General features: G+C 41.3%; 1 protein-coding gene across 5 annotated transcripts in view; it reads left to right on the top strand.

The window, feature by feature from the left end:
• Positions 1-2,657: 2,657 nt before the first annotated feature.
• Positions 2,658-13,026, top strand: part of RPGR (retinitis pigmentosa GTPase regulator) — a 69,348-nt gene continuing 58,979 nt past the window's right edge. For 2 of the 5 annotated variants that reach the window (XM_027054120.2, XM_053202234.1), the window contains exons 1-5: positions 5,685-5,896; positions 7,623-7,748; positions 8,232-8,324; positions 9,779-9,841; positions 11,792-11,950. In XM_027054120.2, the coding sequence (XP_026909921.1) occupies positions 5,734-5,896; positions 7,623-7,748; positions 8,232-8,324; positions 9,779-9,841; positions 11,792-11,950 (604 nt within the window). In that variant the 5' untranslated portion in view covers positions 5,685-5,733. Of the gene's footprint in view, positions 2,800-5,680; positions 5,897-5,996; positions 6,093-7,622; positions 7,749-8,231; positions 8,325-9,778; positions 9,842-11,791; positions 11,951-13,026 lie in introns of those variants that run through there. The other 3 variants (XM_053202232.1, XM_027054115.2, XM_053202233.1) reach the window with 3 other exon arrangements.

Below are 13,026 nucleotides of genomic sequence, written 5' to 3'. Positions count from 1 at the left end.
CACTATGCTGAGCGAAAGAAACCAGACATGAAAGAAGTTGTACAAAGACAATACTAATCTATGACTGATGAAAAATCAGAATGTTTTTTTTTTTTCTCCTAGGAGGTGGGAGTGGGGAAGGAAATGTTCATCTGGCTTAGGCTGGTGGTTACATGGTATAATGGTATAAACATCTGCCAAAGCTCATCAAAGTATGCGCTTAAATGGGTGCATTTATTCTATTTCAATTATGTCCGATCAGGTTGACTTAAAAAGGAAAACTTGTTTTGTTTCTAATTACAAACACTTCAATTGTGCATTTAGGAAGAGAAAATAATATAAGTCACTCACATATCCACCACTCTGATCGAAAAGATGTCAGCATTTTGCCATATTTGCTTTATTTTTTTAATGTTTATTTATTTTTGAGAGAGAGAGAGAGACAGAGCACAAGTGGGGGAGGGGCAGAGAGAGAGAGAGGGAGACACAGAATCTGAAGCAGGCTCCAGGCTCTGAGCTGTCAGCGCGGAACCCGATGCAGGGCTCGAATTCACGAACAGCGAGATCATGACCTGAGCCGAAGTCAGACGCTCAACCGACTGAGCCACCCAGGTGCCCCTTGCCATATTTGCTTTAGATCTCTGTTATTTTTAGAGAAGCAAACCATTACTGATGCTTGTTCCACCATTCATCCCTTCTTTCCTGTTCCAGAAGAAATGAGTCTCCCTAACGTGATGTACATCATTCCCATGAATGATCATATTGCGTATACGTCGCTCTACAAATATTCTATTTTTCATGTTTAAATTCTTTTCAACAGGGGTACCTGGGTGGCTCTTGATATCAGCTGAGGTCATGACCCCAGGTTCATGGGATGGAGCCCCATGTCGGGCTCCATGCTGAGTGTAGAGCCTGTTTTAAGATTCTCTCTCTCTCTTCCTCTGCCCCTCTCCCCACTCATACACCCTCTCTTTCTCTAAAATAAAATTTAATAAAATAAATTATTTTTGATAAAATAGCATCATATAGTGCATATCGTTTTGTAATCTTATTTTTCTCAACATTACATTTTTGAGAATTCTTCATGTCCATACATGTATAACTGGCTCGTTTGTTATAACTGCTATATAATATTCATTCCGGTGTGAATAAACAGCCTTTCCATTCCTCTACTGGTGGACATTTAGGGTCTTTCCACTTTTTTCTAGGATAAACAGTGCTGCCGTGAACAACCTCATGTATGACTCTTTGGGCATAGTTACCTTTTCAACTTTATTTAGTTTGGCAAATTATTTAAATAATGTGATCATACTAATTTGCATTCTCACTAGCAAGCGTCCCATATTCCTAAATACTCAAACACACTTAAAATTAATAATGTTATTATTTTTGCCAATAATATGAGTGTAAAATGTTATCTCATTATTACTTCTTTTGCATTTTCCTTATTTCCAATAAGGTTGAATATCTTTTTATATGTTTATAGGCTATTTGGATTTTTATTGCTGTGAATGAAATATCCTTTGATTATTTTATATTTCTTATATTTTTGTCTTTTTCTTACTGCTTCATTGGTATTCTGTACATACTCTGAATACTAGATCCTTTATCCAACAAATTGTCTATAATCACATTTACCAGCCTGTTCATTTATTGCTTCCATAAACTACTTCTTATGCTTATGAGTTAAACTCTTGCTACATAAAGTGTGATCCATGGACCAGGAGAGTCAGCATTAGCTGGGAATTTGTTAAAATTGCAGATTCCTGAGGCCCACCCACAATCTGCTAAATCAGAAACTGCATTTTAACAAGACTACTGGATGATTTGTATGTGCATTAAAGATTTTAAAATAGCAGATTAAATGATTAAGAAAAGTGTAAATTTTCTTCCCTGAGTAATAGGATAGTCGTCCCCACCTGCCTTCTGCTGCTTTTCTATAAATCAAATTCCCTGGCTTTGGACCCAAATGTCCTCAGTTAATATATCCTGGAGCTGCACCACAAAATTTCAGCAAAGAAGCTATTAGAATCTGATTTGTAAATGTGGATGTTTATGGGATTTCAGAGTGGGGTTTTCAAAGTGGAGATACACCTGTTTATCTGAGTCCAAAGAAAGAAACAGTGGTGGCAGCTACATTGTTATACAACTCAAAATGCAAGCCTTGGAAGTTTCATTGAGTGCCCCCAAGAAAGGAACTGGTTCGGCGAGGAAGCGTGATCCGTCAACTGTCTTCCTTGTTTGTACATGCCTCTATTTTTAAGTTGACACAAAATGCTCCACAAATGAAAAACAACTAAAATTAATAGGGGAAATCCGAGAGTTGTGCATATTGTCAGACGTGCGATGACTCCCGTATACCTACATGATTTCCTGAGGCTAGCCACCTAGGAAGGGGCACTGAAAAGAGCACGGGACTGTAGCCAAGAGTCAGAAAGTTATACCTTAGAACTCCCTGCCTTCTCCAACACGAGGGAGGTGATTCCACAGAAACCATCGGCCTATAGGGATGTGGCAGAGATATTTACCACTCCCTGAATGTCTCAGGTGCTCCCACATTTCCCCGCCTGCCTGCAGTTCACAGGGGCACAGCTCATGGGATCAGGCCAATGGGTTGTAAGAAGCCCAAACGTGTCACCTGTTGCCTGAAACATTTCATTTCCTGCTTCCTCTCTCTCTTGACCTGCTATGGCAACCAAAGAGGTCAGGAGTCCCAATGGTGCCTTTGTAAGGTTGTTGAACCTCCGTCAGTTGTCCCGGCCCCTGAGTGATCAGTGAAAGAGGATCCTCCCAGTGAGCCACGTTGGACATGTAGCATGAGTGAGGAAAAAACATTTTTGTTTGTGTTAAGCCACTGAGATTTGAGTGTTTCTTACAATGCAGCATAGCCTGGGTTATGCTGATACAGGGAGCATAGATGACTCTGCCTTATTAATAACAGCTAACATTGCTGAGTATTACTTTCTAGTCCAGGCACCGTAGTATAAGTTCTATGTGCATTATCTAGTATCTCACAATAACCTTCGGAGATAGAAAATAGTATTATCATATATTATATGACGTATGTGATATGTACCTATACCATATGTATCAGTTTTATATAGATATAATCTACTATATGTGTGTGTGTATGTATGTACATATCAGTGGTATATTGTACAAGGAGGCTTTCTTCCTTTCCTCTTGTTATGCTAAACGTACTGTCTCTCCTTCTAGCTAAGACTAGTCCCTTCACATGAGATCTGGATGCTATCTCTTCCTTATACTATTGGTTATTCTTTCACTCTCTTGAACCTGTGTTTTCTGTCCTATTCTGTTTGCCCCTCAGTATTCTCAAGTCTCCCCAAACTTATCAGAATCCCTCCATCTACCCCCCTTCCTCCTCCTCCAAATACTATCTCCTGTCCCCTCCTATTCCATCTCAATCTCCTGTGTCTAAAGTGTTCACCCTCACTTGTTTCTTTCAGCTTCTCCCACTCTCAACTCCAGTATTATTTCTTCCTCCATCACTCTACCAAACACCTCTTTTCAGCACTACTGGTGATCCCTGCATTGCGAAATTCAGTGGGCAGCTTTCACCTTACCTCATTTCTGAGCGTCACGTGACAACTGACCACACCCCTCCTGTTGAAACCCTATTCTGTCCAGCTCTCCCTCCGTGGTTTCTCTCTCTTTTTTAGCTTCATCGTCTCTTGCTGGGCCATTAAATATTGGCCTTCATCACAACTCATCCTAGCCTCTCTTTTCTTTCCTTCTATAGTCATCATATAGCCAGTCTTTTATAGTCACTTTTATAGCCAGTCTTTCACCTAGAAGTCTTTCCCAAGGCTTCTTAGACCCAGGCACCCCCAAATATGTGCCTCTATCTGGGACTCCTACTTGCCAATTGGCTGCTCAGCTTGGCACCTCCAGTTGGATGGATGCCTTAGTGTGCTCAAGGCTGAACCATACTGTTCCCTCCGCCCCACCTACTTTACTCCACCCTTCCTTTTCTTTCCTCAGTGTTCCCCATCTTGGTGAATGGCACCACCCTTCCCCTATTTGCTTATGTTGGAAACCCTGGAGTAGAGCTACATCAATACCTTCTGGAATGCTCAGGCAGCAATATGTGCTTTTTCTTTTTGAAATTAAAAAAAAAAACTAAAGCATATCATAACTAAAGTAAGTGTTTAGAAATTCTTATTTTCCCATAGTGACTATTATGATGCTTTCGTAAAGAATATTAACCTTTTCCCAAAATAATTTAGGGCCCTTTGCTGTTGTTGTAAGAGCTACTTGGTAGCCCTGCACCGCCTAAGAGTCAATAGTCAGACACCATTCCCTGTTGGTTCTGCCTCCTAAGATATTTTCAAATCTGCCCGCTCCAAATTTGTCAGAACACCATATGCCAAGCCATGGTGACTGTTATCTGCACTAGCCTCTGAACCCTCCTCCTTGCTCCAATTTACTCCCCACAGATCAGCCAGGTAGAGTGATCCCAGGAATACACATGGCTGACTCTGTCACTCCACTGCTTAAAACCCCTCAGTGGCTTCCCATTGTCCTTAGGATAAAATCTCAGATCCTTAACAGGCCCAAGACCCTGCCACTTTGCCATGAGCCAGTGTTATCTCCTTGAGCTCCTAGAAAGGGCTACACTTTTTATGAGTCCTTGCCCACAATTTACTTTCTTCCCAGAGCTGTCTCACCTCTCCCTGCTTCTCCTTCTTCAGTTCTTAGATTTAATGATGTTTCTTTAGAGAAGCATTTCTTAACCTCTCACACCAGGTCAATGCTCCCCCTTAAACACTTTCTTGGTAACTCCCGCTTGATTGTTTGTGTATTGCATAGTTTAAGCTCTCCTTCCCATTTTAATCAGACTCCCTGAGAAAGCCAATAACATGCTCTAGTACACACAAGATCCCTGAATCCAGCTTTGTTTATTTCTAGAGTCCGTGGCCACAACTACCACATGTGCATACATTTACTCCTCCTGGAGGATGGCTTTGTGCCTCTTTGTTTTATGATGAATGGGAAACTAAAGTTAGTAGAAAAATACAACATTTCTGGATGAATTCTAAAGCAATGATGTGCTGCTGTTGGCGAATCTCTTTGTGGATTTTCTGTCAGTAGCAGATTGCACACCTCAGCCATCTTCTGTGGGAGGACAGAAGGGAACACTCAAAGGACAGGTTGGGCAGGCTAAGCTAGACCCCAGCTCTCCCCTATTGTATGACCTCCACATCCATAAAAGGGAGTAACATTAACTACCTTACAGGACTGCAGTAGGGCTCATTAATTCAATAAACATTTAATGAGCATCTAGTATATGCAAGGTCTCGATTTATATGCTAGGGATACAAATGCCTTTTGTGGATATTTAACATAGTGCCTATTTCATTTACAGTTATAGATGGTCACTTATTACTAGTATTATTGCATTTGTGTGTCGACGTTTGCCTGTGTCACACAGCCTGAGTGAGACAGCAGGTGATATTTGTGACGTCTGTCACTACCCTTAGGAGGACCCCGCAGGGCCTGGATCTCCACATCCAACTGAACGGCGTGGCCGCCCCTCCCCTCCTGGCCACCAGAGGGCGCGCGGCCTCTACCGCCCCGCCCGCAGCGTTTGCGCCTGCGCCTGCGCCGCGCCGGGCGCCCGGCGCCAGGCCTCCGCCCCCCTTTCCCAACGGCCGCCCCGCCTCCCGCCCCAACGTTCCGCCTCCGTTGCCCCTAGCGGCTGTTTGTTGACTTCCGGGAACGCGGCAGTTGCCGATGTCCGGGGTGTCGCTATGGGGACCCGGGGGGCTTCCGCAGCCCGCGTCGGGGGTGAGAAGCTGCCATAGACCCCGCGGAGTCGCCCCCGCCACCTTCCCGGTTCGGGCGCAGGCTTCCCGCACCTCCTTCGGCATGGGGGAATCCGAGGAGGTGGTACCCGGTGAGTCGCGTCCGCGGTGGTGGCGGCGGGCCGGGAGGGAGGGTCCGCGGGCGGGCGGGCGGCCAGGTCCCGCCTCCGGGCCGCCCCGTTGGGGGAAAGGCCCGGGCGGCGGCCGCGGGACTGGGTCCTGAGCTCAGGCCGTGCCCGGGCGCAAGACTGAGAGGAGCAGAAAGGAGGGGGGGAGCACGGGGAAGCGGTATTTGTGTTTCTTCTTTCTTTTAGAAGAAGCTTTCGATGAGTTTCTCGAAGGCAGGGGCGGTTTTTACCTCCCAGTAAACTTCCCAAAGTACCTCCTTCGAGGTCTCCAGGACGTAGTTGTGTATTGAATGCAGTAAAGAGTGTGTGACCAGGGGGTCGGGTGTGGGGTATAAAAGCTGTTAGCGAGTGCTCGGTGAAAACTATTTCCCTCAGTTCCAGAAATAACGTTTGACATTGTGACCCTGTACCATATGTATAGCGTAGCAGAAACAGACGTTTCATGAAGTAGTGCTTATTCTAAGCACTTGGTCTGCACTCGGATCTTTTCTATAGTACATCCCTTTAAAAATGCTAATCGTGACCTACTAAATTGATTTTCTGACCCACTAATGGCTCAAGAACAAGAGTTTAAAATAACACTGGATTGCAGCAGAATCAAGTATTCACTGAAATAAATAAATATGTATTGTGTTTTCTGCCATGCTCTTGGCTCTGACATGATTAGATTTCTGACCTCCTGGACTTCACAGCCTAGTGAGAGATACTAGAAAGTAAGCAAAATGACAATACCATTTCACAGTAAAAACCAGTGGACACAGCACAGCCACCAAACCCTGTCTTGTGGTGAGGGGATCAGGGCGGCTATCTGGAAGGCCAGAATAGGACAAAACAGTTAAAATTATTCATTCTAGGAAAACCCAGAGCCTGTTCTAGAACCTGGCCTCTCACATCTCAATTATCAGTTTGAACTGACACGCCTCACAGTTGTTCTCAAAAGATTTCTTATAGTGCCTAGTCTTTCGTATATTGTTATTTATTATTAATACTTATGTTTGCTATGTTTTACTTTTTGGTACCCATTAGTTTCTTTCTGTGTGATTGTTCTTGAGATTTCCTCAGAATCTGGATCTGGCCTATCTGGGTGTGTGTGTACGTGTTTAAATGGTTATTGGGAACTAGTAGAGATTTTTGGTCTCTCTCCAAAATGGTACTGAACCAAAGTAGTTTGTGAATACTACACAGATCAGGTAGTGTTCATTCATTGAGAGCGTTAAATCTCAACGTACTGTATTGACAGGATGCTGATGATGAAACAATACTGTCCTGTTCCCACGTGTGGAGAAAAGCCTTCACTGAGGGGCTGGACCATGAGGTGTTAACCAGGGTTAACAGCAGGGGTTGTATCAGCTCATTCCAGGGAGCAGATGGTCCACCTGGGGACAATAGGACTTTTAGTAACGGATGACTGCCTTATTTATTTATTTATTTACTTATTTATTTATTTATTTTACTTTACACCCGTAAATGAATAATACATATACAATTTAACAGAGTTCATAAATAAAAGTCGAATCAAGTCTGAGGAATAAGACTGAAGTAAGGTAGAAAGAGAACATAAACAGTGCTGGAGTGGAAGCAAAGCGGACAGGAGACAGGGAATCGGTATAGACAAATTACTGAAAATGTCTTTTAATAACAGGCCGCAGAGTGAAAGTTGTAAAATAGAAACTGTCGTATGTTTTTGCAGATTCAGGTGCTGTGTTTACTTTTGGAAAAACTAGATTTGCCGAAAACATTCCCAGCAAATTCTGGTTTAAAAATGATATACCTACAGTTCTTTCCTGTGGAGATGAACATACTGCAGTTGTTACAGGTTAGTATTGAAATCCTAAAAGAGGATAGTAAGGCTTAGAGCATCCTGAATCTTAGAGATGTGCTGTGTTTGAAACATCTTGGATATATACTCTGCTTTACCAGAAATGTGATTTTTCTTTCTTTTACCAGAGAATTCTTGACAATTTGATTCATCAAGAGAGTGTTTTCAATTTTAAATTCCCTGAGTATATTTAATTATGATTTTCTATGCACACTACTTTCTTGGAATATATTTATTTTACTGTATCTATATAATCAAAAGTGATTACTGTATAATCTTAGACACTTTTTACACCTAACAGAATCTGTAGATGGACAGTTAAAATAATTCGCTTTAACCTGGGCAAGGTAACCGGTTTCAATATGGAAAAGCAATACAACTCTTAAGTATAGCTTTTTTTATTGCTTTGTGATGACTTCATCTCTCATCACTTTATGTTGAAAATGTTTCACTTTCTTGTGTCTTTTTCCTTCCCACCAGGAAATAATAAACTTTACATGTTTGGCAGTAACAACTGGGGCCAGTTAGGATTAGGATCGAAGTCACCTGTTAGCAAGCCAACGTGTGTCAAAGGTTTGGGGTCTTTTCTTCTTTATTGCTTGAAATACTTAAACTGCATACAGTACTTTTATGCTGATTGTAATGTTCTTTAATATCATATTAAAAATAAAAACCTTTAGTTCTTTTATTCTCTAGTATTTACTTGGCTGTTATTGGTGTTTAACTTTATTTTTTATGTGATATTCGGAGCTACTTTTATATGTTAGGGTCTAAACATCACATTGATTTTAAGCCCAAAGACCACAAAGGAAGTGATGGTTCTTCAGTATTGCCCTTGAATATCCTTTTATTTTGCCTGTTTGTAAACCTACTTAAATATTACTGTTATTATATATACAAAGAACAACCAATACAATATATTAGAATTTTGAGCTCTGTCTCATTTATTACAAGTTGTGGACATCATGGTTTTATGTGATTGCTGGTTTTAGAAGTTCTACTTTACCCTGCGGTATATAGTGAGTAGATGTACTGAGTGAGACATTGGGACTAGGGGTTGGTTAATACTGGTGTCCTTACAAGAACAGGACAAACTATTTTAAATCAGGACTGTCCTAAAAAACGTGGGGCGTATAATACCTTTACAAAGCTTTCTTGGCATTATGTGCGAAACTTCTGTTTGGCTATAACCTGTGGACATCAGCTAAGCGTGAGTGGTGATGGAGATTCCTTGGAATGTGACACCAGCAGTATTCTTTATCTTCGTAGCCAAATTTTTAATTTCAGCTCCAAATTGCAGTGTAATTTAGCATATCCATGCTATTCATGGAAGTTGTTATGGAGCTTTCACAGTATTCCACTTGGTCAAAAAGTATTTATGGAGCACAGTCTCCTAAACCCTGGGTTTATTCACAGTCCTTATGATCTTTACTCTCAAATACCTAATACATGGGGTGACAGCATTGTCTAGACTCTGAGATCCTTGACACCAGAGGCTCTGTCCTAGTGATCTTTGCAGCCCCTATGCTAAGCACTTAGAGGGATATTATGTAAATTTTTTTGAATATGTAAATGAATGAGTGAAGAACTTTAACATAGGTGTATGCCTATGAACATGGGACTTGTAGCATCTCATTGTGTGAGGTAGAAGGCGACCTTGCTGATGGTGATAGCAGATGAGGGAATAGATGAGGTTGGTGGGAGGCATCATAACAGCGCAGTGGATCTCAGTACTTATTAATTAACTGTTTTGAAAAATATGTAGATGCCTAGGCCCTACCTCAGACCTACTGGTGCAGATTCTCCAGGGGCGGGGCTGAGCTATCTGCATTCTCAAAGCTCCGCTGGTTATTCTGATGCACGGCCAGTTCTGAAAACTTTCGGTTCATTCGTCAAAATCACCTCGGGAGTCCGACAGGCCTGGGTTTAAATCTTACTTCTACTGCTTAGTTACCCTTGGACCTGGGTTATTTATCATTCTCATAACCATAAAATAGTTTAATTGTCCTATCTTTTTATATTTTTAGCTTTAAAACCTGAAAAAGTGAAATTCGCTGCCTGTGGAAGGAACCACACCCTAGTCTCAACAGGTGTAGTATTCAATCTGTACGACTTCCTGCCCTATCTGAGGACTGAGGTCGCACTGCAGTAACATTTGTGACTTTGTAAAATTAATAGAAATGGTACCTTGGCAACAGTAAGGTTAGGATTTTTAAAAATGTAAATGGTTGGTATACTTGTTTGCCTTTGAAAATATGTATTTCAATGTGAAATGGCTGAAGAAAATCCTCTTTTCTTGGATGATGTCAAGGGGCAGATCTCCTTACCTTAGTGTGCACACCTCAAGGGCCACTTGCTCCTGGTCTTGCCTTTCCCTCTTTTCTGAGGGTTAGTGGAAGCTGCCCCTGAAAGGCTATTAATGTGAGCACAATTCCAATCAAAATCCAAACTGTGTGTGTGTGTAGAAACTGACAAGGTAATTTTAAAGTTTATGTGGAAAAGCACAGGACCTAGAATAGCCAAAAGAGTTTAGAAAAGAACAGAATTGGAAGACTAGCACTACTGATTTCAAGACCCGTAAAGCCAAAGTAATCAAGACAGTGGGCCATTTGCAAAAATAGGGACAAAGATTCACAGAACAAAACAGTCCAGAAGTAGACCCACGCGCGTATGCCCAACTAACGTTTCACAAAGGTGCCAGGATAATCCAACGGGGGAGAAAGTCATCTTTTCAAACAAATGCTGCAGGAACAAATGGAAACCCAGGCACCGATCACCGAGCCTCCTTTCCTACCTCCCTTCCGTGTTCAGGTTATTCTCACTGCCTCCAGCTTCTCCTGGGCTCTGTGCCCTCATTCATACTTTTTCCTTGCTGAAATGTCCTTCTCTTCTTCAGGTTCTTACCGTTTAAGATCAGTATAAGTCTTCTTCCATGGAAGTTTCTGTGGCTATTCAACTTTGACTCATGCAGCTCTCTGAACTGCTTTAGCATTCCACCAGCTCTTGTTCATGCCATATGTGTTAAATTGTGTGGTCCTATTCCACTTGGCCTTCTAGTATGTTCCATTTGAAAGCTAGTCTTGCTTCCTCAGTTGGGTTTCATTTTTTTCCTAAAATTCTTTAAATTTTTAAATTTTTACTGATTCAGGCTGATTTTGCCCTCAGTTTCCCCTATAATTTAATTTCATGTGCATTTTTATGACTAATTTTTAATGCATGTATGTTTTTAAAAATCTACCTTAGAGCTTACTGGCAATTTTTATTATCTAGGCATGATATACTTCATAATTAATGAAGTAAACATTTATATAGTACTTACAATGAGCCAAGTGCTGTTCTAAGAATTTTATGTCAGCTAATTTAATCTTTATAACAACTCTGTGATGTAGGCAGCATTTTTATCCCCATTTTACCAGAGGAGGAAAATGAGCCACTGAGAGGTTAAGTATAGCTTGCCCTAGGTCACACAGCTGGTAAGTGGCAAGCTGGCATTTATACCCAGGAAATCTGGCTCTCCAGTCCTTTGTCCTAAACACAATACTATACTGCCTTCCTATTTAGCTTGAAAATTAAAATAATTACACAACATAGAGTTTTCATGTTTCTAATTATATTCTTTGTGGATTTGCCTCATTTTACTTGTTACATATTATATCTTAACTTTAATGGGCATGGAAGTTAAAATTAATGAACCACATCCCTTTTAAAATAGTTAGATTTGGATTATAAACTAATTTGGAAATTACTTTCCCCTTTTTTGCTCTGAATTAATAAACTGCTGCATTAGCAAGGAAATATATTCCTCACATTCTGTGCATTTCAATTGCTACTTAAGCTCTAGACTGATTTAGGAAATCTCACAAAAATATATAACCCTGCTTGTTTTGCTTCGTTTTTGACAATGAATTGAAGTTCAGCAAATTGTAGGATAATGTCAGCTTTCATCTTTCTTCACTGTTAACAGAAGAAATATCTGGTAACTGGCCCATCTTGTAAAGATGGTGACTCTGGTATACTGATGTTTTCTTTTCCGTGTGCAGAAGGAGGCAAAGTGTATGCAGCTGGAGGAAATAATGAAGGACAGCTGGGACTTGGTGACACCGAAGACAGAAACACTTTTCATCTAATTAGTTTTTTTACTTCCCAGCATAAGATTAAACAGCTCTCTGCTGGATCGAACACTTCAGCTGCGCTAACTGGTGAGACTTTGTTCCATTTCAAGCTGGGATCCATCCCTTTCCTTTAGACCAGGTTTTACCAACTCAGTAAACTGACAACAGCATTGCTATTTAGTTTTCTTTCATTAACTGTGTTTTCGGAAGACATTTAAAATCGAACTTTGAGTCATGACATATATTACAGTTTTGTGCTTAGAGTCAGACGTCAACACTTAGCTGCTGTGCCGTCCATCTACTCCTTTAGATGTTCTTAAATACTATCTTCATTGTATAGTGAAAGTTTTATTTGCAGCTTAATGAAGTTGCTATCAGAAACATGGAAATCTATGGGATGTATGTTACTAAAATACAGTCTGTAACGGTCATTGTATCTCTCTGGCCTCCCTCTCAAAAGCCCATCTGAGAAATGTCTTCAAAATTGGAGCCAAGATCTCCCTGGTGCCTGTGAGGGAGCTGCCGGCGGGCTTGTGGGTTCCTGTCGGCAGAGCCGGTGACTTCCCGCCCGGCCCCTGGCTGTCAGGAAGGCCAGGCTCTGAGCCGCAGCCCCACGCCTCCGTCTCTGTCTGCCGTCCACTTAGCAATTTGACGTCCTTCTTTTGGTTCTTGTTCTCAGTTTTCCTTTTATTTGCCTCATTATTACACCACTTCAGAGATTTAAAAAATTTTCAATTTAATGAACAGACATAGGTCTTGATAATTTCTTTTCTAAAGTATCATACCCAGCTTAACTTTTTCTTCCATCGAAACCCTTGTCAGAAAGAACATAAGCTAATGTGTTTCGGAGATGCTGTATGTCCGAATTCTCTGGAGCTGTCTTACATGTTTTCAAGTATAAATTATATTAAAAAAGTGAAATATATTTCTATGTATTTTTGTCTTCCTTTAAAACTTCATTTTTCACAGTGCTCTCAAGAGCAAGGTCCTCCAGGCCCTTTTGACCTAGGACTTGCCCAGGAGATGTCCAGTGCCAGTAATGCTGTCATTCAGTTGCAGGCAGACTGCTTGGAAGGAGGAACCATTTTCTGTTTCGAGATGGTAGACTAGGAAAAGGTTCTTGTAGGGAAAAACACTCTGTCTTTGCTAGTGAGATCAAGATA

Source organism: Acinonyx jubatus, chromosome X, assembly GCF_027475565.1.
Source record: "Acinonyx jubatus isolate Ajub_Pintada_27869175 chromosome X, VMU_Ajub_asm_v1.0, whole genome shotgun sequence".
NCBI lineage: Eukaryota > Metazoa > Chordata > Mammalia > Carnivora > Felidae > Acinonyx > Acinonyx jubatus.
Note: the sequence above shows the minus strand (reverse complement) of the source record. Positions and strands in the feature narration are given on the sequence as shown.